The 15,758-nt window shown below is 38.0% G+C and overlaps 2 protein-coding genes across 2 annotated transcripts; one reads left to right on the top strand and one right to left on the bottom strand.

Moving 5' to 3' along the window:
• Nucleotides 1–1,589: 1,589 nt before the first annotated feature.
• LOC113336159 (probable serine/threonine-protein kinase DDB_G0276461) lies at nucleotides 1,590–3,827 on the bottom strand. Its single transcript, XM_026582148.1, has one exon. The coding sequence runs from the start codon at nucleotides 3,160–3,162 to the stop codon at nucleotides 1,837–1,839; it is 1,326 nt and encodes a 441-aa protein (XP_026437933.1). The 5' UTR covers nucleotides 3,163–3,827; the 3' UTR covers nucleotides 1,590–1,836.
• Nucleotides 3,828–8,957: 5,130 nt separating this feature from the next.
• On the top strand, nucleotides 8,958–10,277 carry LOC113335886 (succinate dehydrogenase [ubiquinone] iron-sulfur subunit 3, mitochondrial-like). The gene is made up of 4 exons (XM_026581907.1): nucleotides 8,958–9,251; nucleotides 9,339–9,577; nucleotides 9,653–9,862; nucleotides 10,037–10,277. Exons 1-4 carry the CDS (start codon nucleotides 8,958–8,960, stop codon nucleotides 10,203–10,205), a joined length of 912 nt encoding a protein of 303 aa, XP_026437692.1. The 3' UTR covers nucleotides 10,206–10,277.
• The last annotated feature ends 5,481 nt before the right edge of the window (nucleotides 10,278–15,758 follow it).

Below are 15,758 nucleotides of genomic sequence, written 5' to 3'. Positions count from 1 at the left end.
AGCAGGATACACATTTCGAACCATCCAATTTTTATGGTACCATAGTGCATCAGAATTGGATCAAGATAGGAGATCAATAATGGAGATCAGTAGATACAAAATATACATAGACAACCAGAGGTGGGGAATATCATAATTGTTTACCCATAATCTTAAAATGATGATTACTAATTAGGATAAGTCTAAAACTACCCTGTGCATGAATAGCTTGAGAGAGTACTTAAAATTCACAACTTATTATCATCACAATCACATAAACTGATGAAGATCCATCAAGTAAAAGAAATAGGAGCTAGAAAACCCCTTCAATTTTTGGAAGCTCATACACTAATCAGACCAATGAATGGACTTGATTCTCAGTTAGGAGAAACAATTAAGAAACTCTTTGACTATGATTAATAGTTAATTCCCTCAGAAAATGGTCTCAAATACCAATTCAGCTCATAATCATAAGAACTATCTCTTTCTAGAAAAACAATGGAATATTAAACATGGGGAGATTTCCAAGAGAGTATTATTTAAAATTTCAGTATTCAACAGTTTGGCGGCTAAGGATTCCCCAAATCTCGCCATCAATCACTCTAAAATAAAATAAATATTCGAATATTTTGTATCAGTACACTAAGAATCACAGAACAGAAACAATATTATTGCAGAGAAGAATAAGATAAGAATATACTAAAACAAAGACAATATCCCGGTTTTATTGGTTTGCACCACTTGTAAGTAAGCGAAGCTGCTTGGGAGACCCCGGGTTAATACCCCAAGTTTTACACCCCTATGTGTTATCCATTTCAACCGGTGGTCCGCTTTAATAGTGAGCCAACAAGTTTTACACCCCGGGTTAATACCCCAAGTTTTACACCCCAAGTTTTACACCCCTATGATTTCATCCTCACCCTACACCAGAAAAAAATAGGAGGTCCGCTTTAATAGTGAGCCAACAAAAACTTGACACACAGTGGTGTATATTTTTTGGGTATAAAACCGGTGTCTCTTTATCATTTTCCGCGTAAGCTACATGTAGCATGCACCACCTGGGGTACATAGGGAGGGACATAGGGTTTGGCCAAATATCAATACATCGTGGGTTCATATCATGTCTTCTATACATCATTCTAAATAGTCCACTGATGTTGAAACCTCCCTTAATTCCATATCCAACGCAAAAATTCTCACAAATCCCCCAAGAAAGATCTTGAAATTTCTTTTCTCAGTTAACCCAGAAGCTCCTAGTAATTAAAACCCATTCTAGCCAGCAAAATTTTCACCGATTCTTGTGAGGACGTGGTTTTCATAGACAACTTAATTAACTGGATATTTCTAGGTGGATTTAGAATCTAGAATATTGATATAGTGGCAAGGCTCACAGGATTCTACATGCTCATCACCAAGTACCTGGATGCACTTAACAACTTATTGTCCTCAAAATTACCCATTTCTGTCGGTATTACAAGATGAACTCTAAAGTCTAATCTAATACATTAGTGCGAATAAACCTAAATATGCCTAACCTCCAATATAGATCATTCTAGTAGCTAACTATTACCATGGATCAATGCAAAGTCCAACTAGTGACAAACAGGGAATTCAAATCAAAAGATAGGAACCAAAATTAATAGAACAAATAAATGTATTTATATTTACATATGATAACTGAAATTAAAAAAGTGTAGTGTGTAATTTGCTGTTGTAGTGGGTGGTACTAAGCAGACCACTAATACTATTTAACCTACTACTAAACAAGCTAGCTAATAAGCTAAATACATATAACCCATCCTCTAATCTTCCATTTAAAACCCTAGTTTGCAAAAAATGAGTTTTTTACTTAATTACTTATTCTGAAGAACATATCCATGAATTCACCATACCTTCACCTCTTGTAGACACGTTTTGACTGCCTGTTGATCCTTTTTCTGCATTCCCACCAGTTACCATCTGTTGTTGTTGTTGACGACGATGAGAATTACTACCGCTATTGTAGTTCGCATTCAAAATATGATCTTGATTCTCCCAAGATGATGAATTCCTCATTGGCATATTTGATATTAAACCATCTGAAGTCACAAGATTTGGTAATCCCCTACCACCACCACCCCTACTACTGTGATTTTCCCTATGAACGTCATTACTCTGATTTATAGGGTTAGATTGAAGAAGAAGAGATTGATAAGGAATCAAAGATGGATTGGTTTGCATGTTAAGTGAACTTTGATTGTTTTTATTACTAGGAAACCCTAATTGATCAGAAAGAAGTTGGAAGTTATTAACATTTGATGAAGATGTCATACTAGGGTTAGTATGTGTGGTACTAGTACTAGCACTAGCATTAGAATTCAGCACCATTGAGGATGTGGATGACGATAAAAATGGAGGAACTTGAAGAGGTTTTTGAGCAAAAGGGCGTAAAAGATGCGACGAATCACCACCACCACCACCACCACCGGATCTTATAGTTGATGTGGTACTACTATTACTAAAGAGATCAAGTCTTGTATTACGAGGAAACAACAGAGATGATGAAGATGTAAATGGTTGAGTTGGCATACCTGTAAATTCTTGAACCATCGATCTAAAATTACTTGTATCTGTTGTTAATACTGTTGTGGGTGCTCTTCTTGATGCTCTAGATCTTTTCTTTGGGTTTCGATTTGGCTGTTGATTATTAATGTTTCCCTGATGCTGATGATCAGTGCTATTGTTAGTGGGAAATGATGATGGGTTTTGTGAAGCGACCCGACCCGAATGAGGGAGAATTGATTGTTGCTGATGAGATGGTGATGAAGTTGAGGAAGTCATTAGAGAATTGAAGTTATTGAGTTGAGATCTTGGAATTGTAGTAGATGGGTTTTGTAACAGTATGTCTAGATTCAGTGATGATGATGGGTTTTGATTTGATCTTGATGATGATGATAATGATAGTGGTGGTGAGAAAAGATTGTTATTATGATCAGTAATGAGAAAGTTAGAAAGAGAATCAAATAATGATGATTGCTGTTGTAGTGATGGTGCTTGTATAGAATTACCACCACCACCACCACTAACACCTCTACCACCACCGACATGAAAGAAAGCATGTGAAGAAGAATCATACTCTGCTTCATCACCACCACCTCCAGTACTTGATGACTGCATACTTCCACTATTTCCACCCGAATCCATTACTTCACAGATATACAGAGAGGGAAAGAGACACGGAGAGAAAATGAGCTATATATATATATATACCTACAAGTTAGCACCACAATTAAGAAGTGTCTGTCAAAATATCCATTGTGTCTGAACACAAAAGTGAAACACAGAGATTTGGTGATCAGAGGAGAATAAGTAGTAATAAAAGCTCTGATCTACAATGAAGATATACTTCTGCTGTAATTATTTCTTGTATGTTTTGGCTGAAGTTAATAATAATACCAGTGAAACAGAAGATCGAAGAAGAAGAAGAAGAAAAGAAGTAGAAGATCTAAGAAAAGAACCCTTTTACTTTTCTTTCTTTCTTTCTCTGTTTTGTTTTTTCTCTTTGGTGGTGGGGGTTTTGGTTGTTGAACTAGTTTTTTAGTGTTTCTGAGAAGGAGATAGGAGGATGGATGGATGGATGGATGATGAAGTTTGAGAAAGGGAGAGATGATGAGAAAGAGAGATAGAGTCTTTCTTTTGAACTTTCAAAGAGAGAGATAGAGAGAGAGAGCGCGTCTTGTAGGCGGCTTCTGATATCAAATTTCCACTCAAAAGATCCTTTTGAGAGATTTCTATGTGGTGGTGGTGGGTCTCCGTTTATTTATCTCTACATTGATTGATTAATTTAAAGTAATTAAGCAGAAAGAGAGGTAATTAATTAAGTGCTAATCTCAATGTGTGAAACTTGTCGAAGTAAGTTTGGGGGATTAATTAGTACGAGTTATTACGTTTTGTACTTTTTTTGTGTTTTGTGTGTGAAATGAAGAAATTGAGAACGAGGTATAATACAAGGTTAAAAAGATAATCATAATTAGAGAATGAAAGTGGGCAAGCTAAAGCTAGCAACTTGGGAGGAGTTGGTGGTTGTTGCAGCCAGACCTACAAATGCACTGCAACATGAGAAGAGAAGTCAAGTGACCATTTCACCACCACCACTAGTCCATTTGATCAAGGATGCTAATAGGGGTATCAAATTACTTGGGAGTATACAAAAATACACTAAAGACAAAACATCAATTATTTTTGGATTGGTACACCTCCAAGCAATTTGGTATCTCTATTAGTAATCTTGCATTTGATCCTTCATATGAGCATAACTGATTTACTAGAATGTTTGGATCTAATCAAATCCTTTGTGGGTTGTGTCCAGGCTTTGGCAAGCCGACATAAAAATCTGCTATAGTTTTATGAGATAACATTTCTAGCCTACCTCGATTTGCTCGAGAATAAATGATCTGTTTTCAGTTTTCGGATACGGAATATCAAAAAGACAGGTTGAATGGTTTAACATCCAATACACGACCCGGAAATTAAATGTTCAGTTATTCTCGATGACCGCTCTCACAATATAAGTAATTTAACCCGACAAATTATAATTTGGAAGTTCCATAGTTATAACCTGCATCAGAAATAATTATGATATCCAAAAAAGTCCAGAAACAAAAAATCAGATATACATATTTTATTAATATTGAGCCTAAATTTTTTTGTCTTTATACCAATGATCTGAGTTCAAACTCATCTATAAAATATGACCAACCCATCCCATTAATATTTTGATTAGTGGGAGGCTATAAACTATAATCAAACATTGTCATTTTAAGTTGGAAACGTTTAACCACTACAAAGTTCATTATAAGTAAAAAGTATTCACAAAGCATAGTAATAACCTACTACCCGGTCAAGAGGAACCTTTGACCAAGTCAGAAGAAAGTTGAAAGAAGAAAAATCGTCAAGTTATAATTACGGAAACATCAAAATCTTTTGCAGACATCAATCTCTCCTCTCTCTATCCCTCTCAACTCTGAAAAAAAAAACATGATATCTTTTGCCCAACGATTAATTCATTATTTCATTTTGAATAAACATTCAATACTTTTCTCATTTTTTAATTTTGTTGACGGATAGATCAGTTGAACAATACAGTCCCATGTTTGCTGCAACCATCGTCACCAAATCACCAGTTAACAAAATTAGTGATATCTCTCGTCAGTTATATAAAATGTAAATCATTTGAGCGTAGATAACAATTTCTACTTCTCCTTCATTTGATCCTTGATTGGATTCTCGATTAAACACTCTAATTATTCTTGAGGTAAAAATAAAATGCACACGTTATTTCACAGGCAAATAATTTTATCCGTAAACAATAAGTATATATAAATCCTAATTTACCTTTTGTTCAAAATTATAGGTTAGTTTCATTTGAATTAGAGTCCTGCTATCCGGAGGGAAAAAATGATTTGAGGAGGGAAGGATTTTGGGAGGGAATTTTATTTTCAAGGGAGGGATTGACTTTTCGAAAAATAGATGAAATGTCTAAAATATCCTAATAATTAATTTCACTGACCAAACGGATACCTAACTATTTAACCAAAACCACATTGGAGCAGATAGTGGATGATTGTCGCAGCCTGAAAACTGTATTTCCAACAAGTAGAATACATGACAAACATGTACCCAAGATTCAAAATTATATCATGCAGAAGAGAGAGAATTTACCTGTGGTTCTTGCACTTGTTGATAGTCAGACAAGCTTTGATGCAAAGAAGATTCTCCATCTGTGTGGATACTTTCCTCCGCTAAACAATCTTCCTCGCCTAGCAAGTCTTTCTCCATCATTTCAGAGATAATAATCAGTGTTAGAAGAACTTCGATTGAATAAGGTTTCAATCAGTTGTCATTATAAAAAAATTAGGGTTTTAGAAGAAAAACATTATAAAGAGAAAAGCACATGCGATTAAGTGCCGTAATTAAGAGAGGGTAGGGTTAGCATTTCTTAGAAATTCTCCATATTACCAATATTGACCTGAATTTCTTCCCTCCTCAAATCCATTCTTTCCCTCCTAATAGCAGGACCCTTTAAATTATTCGTAAAATAGCATGGTATTCTGAAACAGAGAGCAGTTATAATTGCCACCACCGATTAAATTGTGCATTTTTTCCACAACATTTGAATTTGATTACAAATCATGTACCTCGGTTTGGAAATTGAAAGCATCAAGTTGTGTGTAATTTTATTAATTATTTATGAACCGTAATATAAGTCCTAGATTTATTTTGGACCCCTAATCATGATTTCCCCGATTCTCACGTCTTCCAACTCTACACGGAATGTAACGCAATCTTTGCCACGTCTAGCACGTTCTTTCCTCTCTCTCTAAAATTACCGGCTCTCCCGGTCTAAGGGTAAAAACGAGGGGAGAAAATTCTCTGCTCAACTGCTCTTTCTTTCTCACGTGTCCTTTACTTTGATTTACCAGTCAACTCTGTTGACCTTGACTCTTTTAGACCGTGCAAACACCACCAAACAATATCGTGGAGTCTTGTTTCGGAAAAAAAATATTGTGGAGTCTTATGGTGCTGCAAGTCCTTGTCAGATGGCAATGTGTATGGACCATGTGGTCCATATCAAGGTTGGTAGTTCACAAAGTGTAGTCTGATTACTAGATTGTTTGCATCCTAAGAATTTGGGATCATTTTTGCTAGCAGTAGCCCGTTGGCGTGCCATTTGTTTCGTTTGATCTTCAGTGTATAAAATGAGACAACAGATTTTAGGTGGACCAGCAAATCAAGCAGGGTCAGATTTGGGGTCTTTTTACAAAAGGTTAGCATTGTCCCGGACCACAGGTTAGGGTTAGCTCTTTCACAAACAAGAAACTATCACCAGTCAATCACGTAATACATAGGAGATAGGACGCTGAGTCCTAATAAATGTTAGGTTCAACCATTTTAAGCAATTGTTGGCCAACACATAACTATAAAATTTTAGAATGATTCTGGTTCCAACAGCATACAAACAATTATCTTTATTCTCAGCAACTCTTCTAATTCTATACGTACCCAAATATGTGTACCACAAAAATAGTAGTGTTTTAAAACGATACAAATACATGCAAAATGCATGTGAGGAGTGTGCTTGATTTAGCTCTTTTAGGGTTTCAAAACTCTTCTTTCTTACTCATAATTTCCCATTTAGGTATCGATAATTGAAGTATATCGTTAAATGTTTGTGCGCACGTTATCTTTACGCACCAAATGATCGAAGATTCAAACAATGAATAAAATGAATTATTTATTGTGTGAAAATATTGTTTTGGAGCCAATTTTAACCTGCTTGTTCATATACATCATTATACATGATTCCGCTCCTTTAAACAGGACGTAGTTTCCCGAGTAAGCTGCCAGAATATCTGTCTGGTGATAGTAATAGTAAAGTACTGTGAATTTACAGGTGACTTGAGAATATTTGTACTTGCAGTTTCATTATTTATGTGACTTGGAGGTTAGAGTAGAAGCCTAACAGGTTAAGGGGACATTTTACTGTGAAATAATGCATGGAACAAGAAGTCTAGTTTTAACTGGTCTGTCTGGTATGTACAGTGTTCAATAACAACATTCTTCTTCTACTGTCTAAAGTTTAATCATGAACATTTTGAACCAACACCAAGTCCGTACTCATGAAATGGATAACAATGCCACTTTCTGTCAAATCTCATCTTATATTCTGCGTAAATGTCTCTGCTTCTGGAATCAGTCAGGTGCTCTCTCCACACGAAATGAAAAATATCCATGAGTCGATTTCCACAAAGTAAATAAAAAAAAAGATACATTTTCTTGAAATTTCCACATTGGAAAAAGAAATCAAATAAAAGCTTCTGTCGGAGGACAAATCCCTTGGGAATTAGAATTTTTCTCAAGAGCCCACAAAGAATATAAAAACTTTACATTAGTATTTTTTTCTTTGTCATATCAGTGGTATTTTTCTTGTTATCATTCATTTTAGAATCAAAACAGCTCAAAAGATTAACAAAAATGACTATGGATTAATAATATCTTCAAACTTTTGGCATCATTTTATGCGGGTGTTTTGATTAAGGAAAATACTTCACTTATTTATCTAGAAGTGAATTTATAATGTGGGTTTAAACTCATTTTTAAACAAATGTGGGTGTAATTAATATTGGAATTAATCAAGGGAATTGATTTATTACTTCATTGAATTCACCTAACCTCTAATTTTCTCTTTACATAAATCATTAAAACAGACTAATGGGATCATATTCCTTGCTTTCTTTCGCGTCCTTTTTCCTTGTATAGTGTTTCATATTTCTTTGTCATGCGTTGCGTAAGTTTTCGCCCGAAGCTCTAAACACGTCTTCGATATTCTTCGTCTAGTCAGTTTTTTGTCACACATCCATTGAGTGAACTAAAATTCCAAAGAGATTATCCTCGATTTGAATATTCGAAGTTAACTAAAATCTCCGCACAAGTTATTGCAAAATTTTCTAATACTAAAGTAGTTGGATTTTAATATCTATCGACTCCATGTCTGAATTTTCCAAGCCTAGCCAAAGAAGAGATTTTATGACTTCCTACGTAATAAAAAAAGCACACGGAATTTCCAAGGAAAATAGTAGGTAACAAGAATAAATGGTAGGTGCACTACCAAGAAGTACCACCAACTAACAAGTACCAACCGGACTAGTCAACCCTATGCATACAACATTACAACATTCTTATTCTAAGCCCAATGGATAGCGGCCCAAGAATTTAACCAGAAATTAAGCCTGCTCTAAATCCAATGAGGCCCATTAAAGTTGAGCCAATGCCATATGATCAATCCTAAACAAAAAAGTTATTGACCACCTTGTCTCGAAATCTCCCATTCAAGTTTGACACGAGTACCCCATGCAAAAACGTGTCACAAGATTTCATGCGCACAAAAGGTTTTAGTGAGTTACATTTTGGTTTCAATTCATTCTTTGAGTGAAATAGAGATGGGGAAAGAAGGGTTTGTGAGTAAGTTTTTTAGAAATGGGAATAGCATCACTTCAAAATTGAATCGTTTCTTTGGCAGAAAAGATCCGAAACATAGAAACTTTCCAATCTTAGAAGGTCATCCTATTGCACAAGAACATGCTCAAGGTGCAGCTGAAACTTTTAAAGATACAACAGACAAGGTTGGAGTTCTGAAGAAGGAATTCAAGATATATAGATGGAATCCAGATGTGCCATCATCAAAACCATATCTCCAATCTTATTTTCTGGACCTTACTACCTGTGGCCCTATGGTAATGTATTTCCTACTAGTTATACCCCTCGCATATATATCTCTGAGGCTTATATATATTGTCTTCTTAATTTGGTGCAAAAATCAGGTGTTGGATGCACTACAAAAAATAAAGTCCGAAGAAGATTCAACTTTGAGTTACAGAAGGTCATGTAGAGAAGGAATATGTGGCTCATGCTCCATGAACATTGATGGCGTCAATACTGTTGCTTGTTTAAAGCCCATTGATCCGGATACAACTAAGCCTACGTTTATTACTCCTCTTCCTCATATGTTTGTTATCAAAGACTTGGTTGTCGATCTCACCAATTTCTATAACCAATACAGGTATATATATATATAGCTTATGCATCTTTGTTGGACCAAACATATATAGCTAATTATTGCGTATATCTTTATAAGGTCAATTGAGCCATGGTTGAAGACAAAGAAGGCAGCACCGGAGGGAAGAGAGCATAGACAGTCGCCGTCGGACAGGAAAAAGCTGGATGGGTTGTACGAGTGTATTTTGTGTGCCTGTTGTAGTACATCTTGTCCTTCGTATTGGTGGAATCCTGAAGAGTTTCTTGGACCTGCTGCATTGATTCATTCTTATAGATGGGTAGCTGATAGGTATTAATCTTCTCTCTTGTCACTCTTAAATGATTTGGTTGGCGAAATTAGATTGTGCTAGATGCTAGTTATCTGGAACAACAGGCTCACCCTTTTTAAGGGTCGCTTTGTGTGTAAATTTGGGGTCTAGCTAATTAATCTCTATGTTGATCACTGTTTATTTTTGTTTTGCAGCCGGGACGACTTTACGGAGGAGAGGTTGCAAGCATTGACTGAAAAAGAAACGAAGTTGTACAGGTGCAGGACAATAAAGAACTGTACAGCTTGTTGTCCTAAGAGTTTAAATCCTGCAAGTGCCATCAACAAGATGAAGGCTATGCAGTCTTCGCTCTATACCTGTTGATAAGGTCGAAAGAATGGACACTGCCTAGCTAGGTAGTTGCATAAACGTCACTGTTAATGGTGTATTAATAATCTAAAGCAAATATTGTACGATCAGCGTGGCTCTTCCGAGTTCTTGCTTGATTTTTTTTGGTTGTTGCCAAAGTGTGAAGCCGGTACCGGTTGGTATTCTGCGGCCCATCAAAATTCTCATGGTATTTTCTGCCTGTATGCACATAATTCATCACTCTCCACGTGTCTGGAGAGACACACGTGGAGGACATATAACCTGGAGCATCGAGATATGATGCCACGCGTGATACCCAAACAACACGTTTCTTAAGTATAAGATCATCAGGTCATCACCTGATGGATCTGAGGGCTGAGAATCGAGGATTATTGAATGAAAGGGTTACTGCGAAGCACTGAAGAACACCCAAGGGTTCACTTTATTCCATCTCAAGAGGGATCCAAGATCAACGGCAAGGGTTGGTACAACTAAGGGTTGGTACAACTGACGCGGATGTGACAGGATGTGACAGGGGTGGCAGGCAATTAGCTGGAGTGTGCAGACGACCCAACCATCCGCATTAAACACCCTAGATTAGCATACTTGTCAACCAACCTGTGGAGGGTGAAGAGGCGATTCATCGTCACAAAGTATAAACCGCTGGGGCATCGGCTCAGAACGAGAATATCAGCGGGATCTGCATAAAGAACAAGAAGATAAGATCAACTGTCTCTGACGGTGGACCCCATGTACCACTACTATAAATCTCCTCTGACGGTGGTGGATCCCATGTACCACTATTATAAATATCCTCTTCACCAAGAAAGAAGGGGTCGGGCGCGGATCTTATGTCCCAAAAGCCCAAAAATTCCCAATCTCTGTCCCAACTAATAAAATTTCGGCATGTGTTTTACTTGAAATTGGCCAAAATTATTAGTATTTTGGTTATTACCAAATTAAAAGGATATATATATAGTAATTACGAAATATTATTTTTTATTTTTATCTTTCCTTTCTCGCGGAATTTGTTTTATTTGCTCTAAATTAAAAATCGTTCTTGTTCAGGGAATGGCTAAAAAAGAATCAGTCCATTACCTCCAAGTAAAAGGGATAAAGGTGAAAGAAAAAATAGTTCCTGCTACTGCTGTAAGGCCACCGAATGCTTTGGAAAAGATCAATCAAAAGAAGAGACCTCGAAGCGCAACATCTATTCCACAGAACACCAGTATTGGATATCAGCCGATTCTCAATGGGCAAAGTCTCACCTTCCGATGACACCCCAGATGGGAATGGTATGGTTATATTTTTTAAGTTATTCCCAGTCTGCATAATTTTCTTGTATTAAAATTGAACAATTGCTCATTGTTTACGATTAACATTCCAGATACGATTATGGAGACAAATTCATGCACCCATATTTTCTTTTGATCAGTTGGATGCTTTTCTTGATATGAATTATGGGGGAACTATTATGGCATAGTATCAGTTTGCTTGTGCGACAGATCTTAAAAAGATAACTTCTCGCCATTACTGTTGTCTTTGAAAATAAACATAAAAACAACAATAATAAAAATGAAAATTACTAAATATATATATATATATACATATATTTCCTTTTAATTTGATAATAAATACGGTTTCCTTATTTTGTGTAACAACCAAAATACTAATAATTTTGGTCAATTTCAAATAAGACACGTGTCGAAATTTTATTAGTTGGGACAGAGAGATAGGGAATTTTTGGGACAGAAGATCCGTGCCCGAAGGGGTCGACCAATTGAGAGAAAAACTAGAGAAGAGTTTAGGAAAGAGAAATAGGAAGAGTAAGTATGGTTTCTATTCCCCATAACATCGTTATTCACCTAAAAGTCATTCGACTATCTTTGTAATCTCTCCATACATAGTGAAACCCTCAACCCGATGATGTAGGCTTTAGTGCTGAACCACGTAAATCATTGTCTCATTCACATTCCAGCACTTACTTTCTGTTATCATTATTATGGCTTGTGATATATATGCTTCGGAACTGTGTAGAATAATTGAATCGATCCCTCACGACTAGACAAGGACGAGTCTGAAGACTCTTAGTCGATGAGTCAACGTGATCCGCGCAATTTTATATTTACATTATTCTACGTATTGTTTTATCGGCTCAAGCGAATATTGTTTGTGAACACGTGGATGCCTTCGTAATTTAGGCACGCCGACGCCTTGGCATACATATCATCCATGCTGAAAGATGAGAGTGTTAAAGCCATAAAAATATCAAGGGTGTGTGAACCTTCGATCACCCTACAACAGTCCTTTGCTACAAATCGTGAAGACGATGTAGGGGAGGACATTGGTGACGATGATGTGGGGGAAGCCATTGTTGAAGACTTCATCGAAGACGAGATCATGACAAGGGCAAACGAAGACTTCAGCAATGAAAAAGACTGGAGAGCCGAGATTCACCGTTATCTTGAAGAAGGGACGTTGCCAACAGAATTGAAGAAAGCTAGGAAAATACAATCAAAGGCAGGGAGATACGATCTTCGTGATGGGATATTGTACAAGAATCCCTTTATTGGACCACTGCTACGATGTCTATCCAGAGAGGAGGGGCATCGTATTTTGAAGGACATCCATTACGAGGACGCAGGTAACCACAGCGGAATGACATCACTGGCGGATAAAGCAAAAATGCAGGGATACTATTGGCCCCAGATGATCCGAGACGCAGCCAGAATGTCCAGGAGATGCGAAGAATTCCAGCGGTTTGCTAAGAAAATTCACGCTCCTGCCACAAAGTTGAATTCGGTGGATAGTCCCTGGCCATTTTCAAAGTGAGGTGTATACATCGTTTGCCCCTTTATCGAAGGATCAGGGAAAAGGCGATTCTTGATCGTAGCCACAGACTACTTCAGCAAGTGGGTAGAGGCCAAAGCCTTAGCTAGAATCCGAGACGTGGATGTGTTCACATTCATTTTTCAGAACATCATTTGCAGGTTCGGCATTCCTGCAGAAATTGTCTCGGACAATGGCAAGCAATTACAGGGGAAAAACATAGATATGCTCTTCGACACTTTCAAAATCAGGAAGAACAAATCAACCCCCATTTACCCCCAGAGTAACGGCCAGAACGAGGCTACAAACAAGACCCTTGGCCTCATTCTCAAAAAGCAATTGGACGAACATAAAGGACGATGGTGCGAACAATTACAAAACGTTCTATGGGCATACCGAACAACACGAAGATTTTCCACAGGTGAATCACCTTTTCTCTTTACGTTCGGAGCCGAAGTAGTCATCCCGACAGAAATAATCATGCCAACTACGAAAACCGAAGCCTGGGAGAAGAACCTCACCACGGATATGATGCTGGAAAGGCTCGATGATCTAGAAGAAAGAAGAGAGACATCACTTCAAAGGATGGAAAACTACCAACGAAGGTTAGCCAGAGAGTACAACAAGAAGGTTATGCTTAGGAACTTTGTAGAAGGACAGTATGTGCTGAGAACCATACCACAATACCAGCGAGAGAAAAAGTGGGGCAAGTTAGCACCATCATGGGAAGGACCGTTTATAATACACGACATTGTCGGGAATGGATCCTACTACCTGGGTAATCTAAAAGGAGAAGTCCTTAGACACCCATGGAATACTAAATACCTTAAGCCATACTATCCGTAAGGCAACGCAGTTCTGCACCTGGGTGAAGAGTACCAGAAGAAGAAGATGACATCATATCCGCTCGACGTGTTTCTATCTCTGTACGAGGCGTAGCAAACCTCAACCTATCAATTAAACGAACGAACTTTTGCAAAAACTATTGGGTAAAGTAGTCATATACTATCTCTCCGGACTCCCCTGTCAGCGTCCATAAGTGTAGGAACATGGGGAAGGCATCCAGCAGAAAGAGATACCCAACCAATTACAAGGCAGTGGTTCAGCGGAATGAGTGCATGTAAATATTCCTATAACGCACCACATATCCGAGGACACTGCCCCGACCCCCACCGTCTAGAAATCCTCTGGACAAGGATTAGCCAGCGGGGTGACAGGTCCAAAGACGATCACGAAGGTACATACCTTCAGCATCGTTATCAAACACTTTTTGTCATTTTACTTAGTTCACTTCTTATTAGAGTTACCTCTATCAGAAAAGAACAACCTGAACTAACAATGCAGGTAAAATTTAAATTGTACATACTCAAGCAAACAATGATCTATTCCATAAAAGTTGATTACAAGATCGGGAAATGTACATAAGAAACACAAGATATATCAAAAAATGGCCCGAAGCCGAGTAATCAACAAAGATCAACTTTCTGTGACAAACAAGAGAATCTACTTTTATTTTGATGTTTCAACATGACCTGCGGGGTTTTGTTTCTGCGACGAAGGTACGCTTCCACCCGAAGAGTGAGTCAATGGCTCAGGCATACGACGACGAGGGGTAATTCTTGACGATGTCATGTTCTATCTGGAGGTCATGCTCAATCCGTGCAAGAGTCTTGTTAATCTCTTCGGTCAGCTGGCAGCGAGCCTTATAACCAATAACGATGTTCTTCAGCTCAGCCTGCGACAATAGAGATGACAGTCGGTTGACTTCTTTAGCCGCGTCCTTAGCCGCTGTATCCCTAGACCCTGCTAGACCCTTGTAATACGTAGTCTGGCTCTCCTGCTGCACTAAGGAAGATTGAGCTTTTTCAAGTTTTTCATTTGCAGCGAGAAGATGTCCCTCGAGCTCTGTAGAGAAAAAAGATAACACCAAAGGTTAGAAGGCTGGAAATACAAAACCACACACGACCAAATAAATGTATACCTTCGACATGGGCCGAAGCTATTTCATATTCGTTAACTACAGCGTCCCGGGATTCGTCAAGGAAATCATACTCATCTGATACCTTCTTATAATCCAATCGAAGGGTCGTGAGAGCAAATTGACACTCATATAACTCTACCTGCTTCATGGAGTCCAAATGACGAAGGTGGTTGACTTCACTATTTATCTCTTGTATCCCTTTACTAAGCATGTACATATTCATTTTCATACTTCTTTCAGACTCGACTAAACGAGCAACATCGTCCCGGGAAGAGGTCAAAGCATTGCTAAGGGCAAAAGCCTCAGCTCTGGCATCATCCCTCTCACGAACAAGTCGTTGTATATAATCCCGGACTTCAGGATCGTGGGAGGATCTATCTTGATGCAACTCTTCTCCCAAGCCGGCTACCTTAGCTTCCAAGCAAGAAATTTTCTCATGGACCTCACGAAGATTTTCCCGAGTCCACAATAAAGCACCATTAAATAAGCGGCGGTCAGAGTTATACTTATTCTGCATATCAACCATCTGTTCCCGCCTTTCTCGATGTCGTGCAACCAGTTCGTTATGTTCATCAGCTCGGGCATCCCACTTCTCAGCTTCACCCTTAATCTTCGTCACTAGTTCCCGAATTCGAGAGGCTTGGCGAGTCCTCTCACTTTGAAGCCATTTTAACTCTCTGACATCACCCGCTGAAGATAGCGCGGGGAGACTCAGACAACGTGCTAAGAAGACGAAAGGGAGATGAAGGGGAAATTTG

This window comes from Papaver somniferum, unplaced genomic scaffold (assembly GCF_003573695.1).
Source record: "Papaver somniferum cultivar HN1 unplaced genomic scaffold, ASM357369v1 unplaced-scaffold_150, whole genome shotgun sequence".
NCBI classification, from domain to species: Eukaryota; Viridiplantae; Streptophyta; class Magnoliopsida; order Ranunculales; family Papaveraceae; genus Papaver; species Papaver somniferum.
Note: the sequence above shows the minus strand (reverse complement) of the source record. Positions and strands in the feature narration are given on the sequence as shown.